This window comes from Nicotiana tabacum, chromosome 24, assembly GCF_000715075.1.
Source record: "Nicotiana tabacum cultivar K326 chromosome 24, ASM71507v2, whole genome shotgun sequence".
In the NCBI taxonomy this organism is placed as follows: domain Eukaryota; kingdom Viridiplantae; phylum Streptophyta; class Magnoliopsida; order Solanales; family Solanaceae; genus Nicotiana; species Nicotiana tabacum.
Genome location: NC_134103.1, coordinates 82307947 through 82317249, shown reverse-complemented (window position 1 = coordinate 82317249; position 9303 = coordinate 82307947). Strand labels below are relative to the sequence as shown.

Here is a 9303-nt window from a genome sequence, read left to right as displayed (position 1 = left end):
TCACAATACGCAACATGTTCCTCAAGACGGTAGGAAATATCCATCTCAAATCGTGGTATAAACCATCCAGAACTCTTCGAAATCCATTTGCACATAACCAAGCCATTGGGAATTGATTGTTTTATCTGCATTCGAACTATCTATTAAATTATTCACAAACTCTATTCAGCTCGCATGATTTTGTGGTTGTTTCAATTGTTCACCAAACTCTACCAGATTGGCATGATTTTATATTATTTATGATCGACCTATATGCGATTGGCATAATTTGTCTGTGTTGTTGTATGAAAGAAATCACAATTACAATTTCGATAAACCACCTAAAGACTGTTCTAAATGATGTTGTTATAGCGGATAAATCTCAACTATCCTAAGGACAAAAGCTCCATTGCTTTCTCTGTCTACAGGAAAAGCCTGAAGTGTCATGCCTCTCTCATCCTAAAGTTAAAATTTAGGAAATTTTACCTCTTATAGCAAACTATTATACCCTATTTATTATAAACTAAAACCATTTTAAAATATTATTATCTATAGTTATCTTTTATATTTTATAGCAAAATAGGTATTTATTGTATACACTACCATATAGGCATGAAATACGCTATTTATATTTTTTCTCTCTTTCTTTCAGTTAACACACATTCTCTCTCAAATCACAACAAGATTTTTCTTCTTTCTCTCTCCACGATCTCTCTCTCTCACACACATCAAGATTGTAGGAACAAATTTCTCAAATTGATCCTCAAAGTTTTTGCTCCAAAAGTTCGTGGTAATTGGTAAAGCTTTTGGCCGGTTCACGCCAAATTACTCGGCCATTCTTCTTTTTCTCTTCGCTCTTTTATTTAATTTTCGCCATTGTTAGGTTTTGAGGAAGAAACTTCAAATTTGGTCTTCTATGGCTGATTCAACAACTCCGAAGAGGGTTACACGAGGTATACCTACTAAATCACTCAATTTTGATCGTCAACGTCAGAATCGTCGGTGTCATCATCCACTATTGGCTCATCTTCTTAGGCGAACAGATCTGGTTATGGCTACGCCAGAGAAGATTTGAGGGTCGGATTTTTGTTCGTCTCCATTTTTAGTTTTAATACATTGTATACAGTATTTTGCTTGGCCGAAAAAAGCCATCTCCGGTGAACTTTCTTCTCTTCTTTGCAATTTTAGTCACACACAATGACACAAATACATTATATTCGGTACAAATAAACTCGAATACATTATATTTTTATATAAATACATTATTATTTTTGCCTATATTAATGTATTCCGAAGGCCTGTATTTTTTTAATACAACCAAAATATCATTGTGTTTTATGATTTTTTATTATTTGAATACAGTCGAATTGAATACGGTGAATTGAATACAATGTGTAACAGTGAATAATGAATATCTATGAATTGAATACAATCGAATTGAATATAATGGTATACATCCTTTTTTTTTATTACCTCACTATATTTATAAATACATTCGCGCGAATATATGGAATATAACACAGTGGCAGCGAAATTTATGTAGAATTGATTTTGTTGAGTTAAATTAGGAGTGATACACCCTAATTGATCCTCTTTTCTTTATTAAACAACTGGACTCACCTATTTTTCGACGAATTTCGCTACTGTATTGATGAATACAATAGCGCGAATACAACCGCACAACTGGACTCCCCTATTATTGTATTCATAAATACAGTAGTATGAATACAGCGAATACAGTCGCGTAGCAGCGAAAATTATGTAGAATTGATTTTGTTGAGTTAAATTAGGAGCGGTACACGCTAATTGATTCTCTTCCCGTTATTAAACAGCTGGACTCCTCTATTTTTAGGCGAATTTTGCTACTGTATTCTTGAATACAATAGTGCAAATACAGTCGCATAGCCGGATTTCACTACTTTTAGGCGAATTCTACCACTATATTCATGAATACAATAGCGAATGCCGTGAATATAGTCGCCTAACAACTAAATAATAGCTATATGAAGTAATTATGTATATGGTAGCTATAGGAAGTTAATAGCCACTAAACAATAGTGGTTTCTGAAAATTTTTCTAAAATTTAAAACCTTCTATAGTACTAGTTCCATTTGCATGTCCCAATAGTTTTATCTTATCTCTACGAAAATTGTCCACAAATATATTGTAACAGTCCAGCCCATTAGTGATATTGTCCGCTCTGGGCCTAGGTCAGCACGACTTTAATATGCGTCACTAAGGTCCAAGACTTGTTTACTTATATACTCAGCATCTCTCCCGTATTTTGTTGATGTGGGATTCGCCTAGGGAGTCACAAACACTCCCCTTAGGGACTCAGCGTCCTCGCTAAAGTTTGCCCTACCATCGTTCAAGATTACACGCAGAGTGGCTCTGATATCATATGTAACAGCTCAGCCCACTAGTGATGTTATCCGCTTTGAGTCTAGGCCCGCATAATTTTAAAACATGCCACTAAGATCTAAGTCTTGTTTAGTTATATACCCACTATCTTTTCCGTATTTTGTCGATGTGAAATTCGCTGAAGGTGTCACATTTATATAAAGACAACAATTGAGTTTTTTTAACTAATATGGACAATTTAACAATCAGTATTAACAATTTAACTAAATATTTTTCCATATCTTGTTTACATTGAGCTGACGTTCATAAACGTAAACTGCAATGACAATTACGATCGCTAGATGGTCCATTCATCTTTGTACTAGTAACTTACATGATGCTCTTTGTATATAATGTGCTATTCCTATAAAAGTTATAAAAATATTAAAAAGGCGAGATTGTATAATATTATTTTATCAAACAAACTCTTTTTGATTATTGTAATTTCTTAAAATTGTCCTTGATAACTAAGTGGGTGTTTGGACATAAGAATTGTAAAATTTCAGAAAAAAGTGATTTTTTAAAAAGTGAAGGTGGTATTTTAAAATTAAAGTTCTGTGTTGAACATGAATACAATTTGGAGCTTTTTTTGAATTTTTGTGAGTGATTTGAAGTGAAAATTCTAAAAAACAGTTTTTTAGAATTTTTCAAATTTTAGAAAAATTCCGAAATTCAATTTCAAGTGAAATTTAAAATTTTCACGAACAAGCATTTATTCCGAAAAGAAGTAATTTTTTTCTAAATAAATGAAATATTTCTTATGGCCAATCGGACCCTAAATAAGTAAAATACTATTGTCAATTTTGTGCCTATTTAATACATTCAGATGATTAGGGGTGTTCATGGTTCAGTCTGAGTCGGTTTTTCCCTAAAAAGAAACCAAACCAAGTAAGTCGGGTTTTCAAATATTTGAACCAAACCAAACCAATTAAGTCGGTTTTTTATCAATTCGGTTTTTATCGGTTTTTCGATTTTTCGGTTATTTATCGATTTTTTCTTAAATATGAGACATACACTACCAAACGCATATTCCGACAACTACATTTTCAACGTAACACTATCAGACTAATTGTTCTTTGAGAAATCTATCATTTACTAAGATATATTGATGATAATTTACTCAAATAGTGATGAATAATTTAAGTACTCAATTAAAAATTAATTATTTTTAACATGAAATAAATTCTTGTACTTAGCAAAAGAAAATTATCTGTCAAACTAGAAGACAAAGAATTAGATTATTATAATAGCAAAGAACTAGACTTTTTTTTTATAAGGTATAGCAAATATATATATATAGCTACTTTTATAGTCGGTTTGGTTCATTTTTTCGGTTATTTTTTTATTAAAATCAAAACTAAATCAAATTTGATCGATTTTTAAAATTTAAAACTAAAACCAAACCAAAACTAAAAAGTATCGATTTGATTCAATTTTTGATTTGGTTTGATTTTTCGGGTTTTTATGATCATCCCAACGGATTATCACAAAAAATAATGCAAGAGGCAGAATTTATTAGTGGAAGATTTGCTAGCGCGCGTGTTGTCACTTACTGGCACCGCAAGTGGATACAAAACTCCTTGGTTCCTGCCCCACTATATCCCATTTTCTCTCTCTCTCTCGCTTGCGATTCATTATATATAAACTGGGCTGCCTCCATTGGTCTAGTCTCTCTCCTCCTTTCACTCAATTCCTTTTGATTCTCTTTACATATACATCACTGCTGCTTCCTTTTGCTAACCCTTTTTCTTAATGGAAGCACAAGGGATAATGTGCTGGTATAATTAAACCTTAAAGAAGCAGCAACCTTTCAATCAACTAATTAAAGCTATTCCAAACTTTTGTGAATCCTTACTTTTAATTAAATAGCCCCAATCGTGCTTTATTACAAGTGTTTAATAGGTCGTTTTTGTGGCTATTTTGGTGATGGAGAAGAACTTGGATGATTATGAGTTTTGGCTTCCTTCACAGTTTCTCACTGACGATGACCTTCTAATGGACTTCAACATTAACTCTACAGGAGAGAGAAACAACGGCGCACGTGATTTTCAACATCGGTTTAACCCGTTTGGACTTCACTCGGACCTGAATTCGCCCGTTGAATCCGCAGTCGGGTCAGTGGATACAGAGTGTGATGAAGAAGAGTATATCACTGAGTTAACTCGCAAAATGGCTCACTCCACACTTCATGACTCCGGTTTCGGCTATCAAAACACAAAGGTATCACTTATTGTTTGGTTCCTTTTTTTATTTTTTTCTGGCATGAATTTTGTTTTTGGCTGTTTGAATTTTTGGGGTTTTTGCTTTTTCTAGGGCTGGAGTTTGTCAGGTTCACCTCAGTCGACGTTATGCGGGTGCAAACAGGGGTCAAGGAATGAAAGTCCAAACTGCACTTCACAGGCCACTTCCCCGCCGCCAATGAACCAAAACGATAGGGCTTTTGACCTTATTTATGCGGCTGCTGATGAGGTGGCTAGACTTAGGATAATGGAGGATGCAGCTGGATTTTATCAGACCAAAACTGGATTAACTGCTACGCCCGAGAAAACTAGTACAGTCCCTATAGCCCCAAACAAGTCTAAGCAATTTTTCGGGTCATTGAACTCAAATCAGCTGTCTTACCAGCAGTTACAAGTAGCTCAAGTAAGTGTTCATATTCTGTATTAGTGTTGCTACTATCTATGAGATTCAGTCCTCTGAATATTCTACAGTAGTGAAATAAGCTGAATTGATGCTTTCCTTTTCTTTTATTTTCCTTTTAGTTCATGTATTAATTATCTACGAAATACAGTTTCAGAGATTGAAACAACAACAAATAATGAAGCAAGGGCAAGGGCAAGGAGTAGTGGGTTCGGGCAAAGGTGGATTTGGGCAGTATATGGTGAACCAGAACCACCAGAAATTGGGTCAGAGCAGAGGCCAAAATGGAGTTGCTAGGCCTATGAATTCTTCAATTTCTGGTTGGCCCACTTTGCAACAGTCTCAGCAACAGCAGCCTGGCTCAGGGATGCACGCTGTTTTTCTAGGAAATCCTGGCCCCAAAAAGGAGCGTGCCGGGACTGGTGTTTTCTTGCCTAGAAATATTGGAACACAAACTGAAACTAAGAAGAAACCAGGTACAGTACTTTTTAAAAATAATTTTTTCCCTATTATGGTTTCATCAGTAGATAGATATTAACTAAATTATGTCATTGATTAGTGTGAAGTTGTTATGTGTATTGCTTTAATTTACTCTATGCAAGTGGGCATGGATTTGAAAAACTGGTACGTAATGACTTAATGTAGAAGATTTGATTTTAAATATTTCTTGATGGTCTCTTGGCACTGATAGTAGAAGCTGACCCTAATTTTGGACTGTTCTTTAGTGTCAGCTTCGTGTCATATGGATGATTTTCGACTGTGTTTCAATTTAGCTTTCTTTCAAAAAAAAAAAATAATACATTTTTATCGTCGAAAATAATTCAATTTTAAACTCTTCATTTTACATATTTTATCTTTAATGAGAAGTTTTTATAATTACACAAATATCATGACCCCACAAATCTTTTACTCCTTAAACTTTTAAGACCACAAATTTTAATATTTTTTTTTAAAATTTAAACCGGGAGTAAGTATGTGTTTAGGGTAGGTGTGAACATCAAAGACCTATTCAATTTGTACCAGCTATTCCATTTGACCATAAGTAGGTGAATCATTTTTCTCCATTTATTTACTGAAGTGTGACTTTGTGTGTTCAATTTGTTATGGTAAGCTGATGTGTCTGCAAAACTTTTTGTTGTTATCCATGCGGCCATGCACTTTTTTAATAGAAATCCGTTTTCTGAAATTAGCAGGAAACACGACAGTTTTACTACCAGACAGAGTGGTCCAGGCCCTGAACTTGAATTTGGAAGCTATGGACGCTCGGTCGAAGCCTCAGGTTCAACCCAGGTGTTATAATGGTGGAAACGGCTCAATTCCAGCTAGTGGTCCGAACTATCGGAATAATACACAGCAAAGAAATAACAATAGAACGGAAAATACTTACTCACAGCGAGCTACAATGCCACAAGAGCTACTTCTTCCACAGGACTGGACTTACTGACCATTATCAAAGAAAGATTTTACAGTGTGAAGTTTTACAAGCAGAGGAGATTTTGTTGTATTAGTTTTTGATGGTGGAGATTTGGGGAAGAATAGGGCAGATAGTTTAAGAAGAATACGATGATCATGAAAAGAATGTTTGGTTTAGATTTAGGGAATTATTACTAGTAATGAAAGAATAAAAGTTTTGTAGTTTGAAGTGATGAAAAGGAGAGAATGTTGGGTCATGTTTTGCTTGGAATTACAACCTTACTTTCTTCAATTTTATTGCCAAATGTTTTGCAGAAAAATGATATTTAAAACCCCTCTATAACCTTGTAAGGCAGGGGAATTGACCAATAATTATACCATTAATTATGTATTTGTCCCTGTACAGCCATCTATTGTCATTTGTTTTGTCATATTCCATTGTGTTTAGAGTCAAAAGTATGAAAGAGAGCTAACGTGCCTGAAGATCTTTGTTCACTTCACAGCAATAGCACATGCGACGCCACACTGGCACTTTGACCATAATGTTTGTCTGTGAAAAACTTCCTTTTTTGTTTTTGATGTTTGTTTGACCATTTTAGATGTTCCTAAAATATTACTCTACTATTTTACTGCACAACTAGTCATACTTGTGTGCAAGGGGGCTTAAAGTTCCTCCATCTTCAAATTTTCCTTTGCCCAATTGTTCAAGTGTACTTATTTGATAAAATAGTTCAAGTGTGCACTAGCTAGTTCGAACGCTTCAAGTGAAAGGCACGAGCCATCCACTTCTTACGGGCTCCACCAACCACGTTCCTTCTTTTCCTCCTATCATAAAGCACTTTGATCTCTAAGAGGATTAGATGAGCAAAGTGCCAGAATGATAAAATGACACATTCAAGATGCGATTGAAGTGTTCAAATGAAACAAAAGTGATAACTTTAAAGATGTCAATATATGAACTAGCAAATTGTGTATGGTTAAAGCATTTAATACTGAAGTGCATATAATCAATAGATTGTCATTTTCAAACCACGTGGTCTGTATATGTGGGGGCAAATTACTTGTATGAATTGTAGCTGACGGTCGTGGAATGGTTTGTATTGCTTAAAGGGAAAGAATTGTGTGGTTGGGGTGATGTAAATCGCCAAATACTGAAAGAAATCACGTTCATTTAATTTGTTTCTTATTTGGAAGTTGAGTTGTGGCCATTGACCAACACATAGTGGGCAAATTGACCATATATCACGAAATTTTTTGTGAACTATCTGAGATCTTTTATGCGTAATATTTCCACGGTGGTTTACTTAAATTTTAAAATTCAATTAAACCCAATTGTATCGATCCACTCCTTATGCTTTTATTAAAGAAATATACATTTTTAGCAGTTCTTAAAAATAATAACCCACAAAAATATATATGTTTTGTAGATATATATTATATACATATAATATACATATTTTATATAATTTTTGGCTAGTAAATACAATTAATTTCGACCAATTGGTCACTTTTTGTATTTTGCCCCTTTATTATTCAGAGGAAGGATGCTAACCATGGAATGAGAATGATAGTGCACCATTCTTATGATCCTCTACACACGATGTTATTTGATTCATCTTTAATTGACATCTCTTATTTTGCAAACCCTAGTTGTGTTCTAATTAGCATTCCTAAAAATAAATATTTATAATATAAGAAGAATTAACCCAAATAGCTGTCTACCCAACCACTTAAACTAAAAATAGTCGATGGAGGTATAATTGATGCATAATTTGTGTATTATATGTGTATAATTATGTATAATCAATGTATAAGTTATGTATATGGCTAGAAAAAGTAAACAGTAAATATGACTGGGGCATTTGCATCTATACCCAGTTTTTGGGTCACCTTTTAACTTATACCCGCTTTTGCAAAAACAACTGCAAGCGTACCCATTTTTCGCATAACTTCTACATACGGGACTGAAGTAGCAAAAATTTATGTCTGAAGTTTGAACTTCAGAATATTTTGCCTGAAGTGTAGCAAAACTTTAGATATTTTTGCCTGAAGTTTGGCCTGACTTGCAAAGGCAATCACGCAAACTTCAGTTCATAGTGCAATGGTAAACTTCAGTTCAATAAAACTATAGCATGTTTTGGCTGAAGTTTTTATTTTGTAATTGCTGAACTTTTTATTTTGTAATTGCTGAACTTCAGCATTACAGGAGCTGAAGTTTTTATCTTGTAATTGCTGAACTTCAGCATTCTAGGAGCTGAAGTTTGTTTTGTAATTGTTGAACTTCAGCATTCTAGGAGCTGAAATTTTTGTTTATATTTGCTGAACTTCAGCATTCTTAGAGTTGAAGTTTTAAACAACAATAAATTTAATAGATCATGATTAGCAACGATTGATGCTGTTCATTTCAAAGATTAAAGAATGAAAAATATTTTCGACATAAAAACAAGTTACTACAGATAAATTAGAACCAAAAACCAATGTGCATGTAAAGCTAAAATATCTAAGAGGTTAAATTATTGTGAATAAGACCAAACTGAACATAATGGGACAAGCAGATATATATGAATCATCAGGCTAGAATGCATAATAGTATCTCAAGTTTCAACATTCATAAAACGAAGGAGGAGGAGAAACAATATCTCAAGCTTCAACATTCAGAAAACGAAGGAGGAGAAAGAGACCTGAAGTTATTTAAAAATTGGATACAAATTAAAACTTTTAAAAAAAGTGAATATAGATTAAATGAGGGCGACAAATAGGACGCTCCGTGCAATTTTTTTACCAAATACAACACCTACTCGACGGGCCCACAGCCCAAAACAAGAATTATAAAAGGCCGAAACATCACACAGTCACATTATTTAGGGTTTT

General features: G+C 33.9%; 1 protein-coding gene across 2 annotated transcripts; it reads left to right on the top strand.

Moving 5' to 3' along the window:
- Positions 1 to 4040: 4040 nt before the first annotated feature.
- LOC107775635 (uncharacterized) lies at positions 4041 to 6689 on the top strand. Of its 2 annotated transcripts, none has more exons than XM_075248397.1 (4): positions 4041 to 4599; positions 4693 to 5022; positions 5171 to 5495; positions 6210 to 6689. In XM_075248397.1, the coding sequence occupies exons 1-4, from the start codon at positions 4306 to 4308 to the stop codon at positions 6461 to 6463; spliced, it is 1203 nt and encodes a 400-aa protein (XP_075104498.1). In that variant the 5' UTR covers positions 4041 to 4305; the 3' UTR covers positions 6464 to 6689. The 2 variants fall into 2 exon arrangements, with proteins under 2 accessions (XP_075104498.1, XP_016450870.1); XM_016595384.2 differs by having other exon boundaries at positions 4042 to 4599; positions 6213 to 6689.
- The last annotated feature ends 2614 nt before the right edge of the window (positions 6690 to 9303 follow it).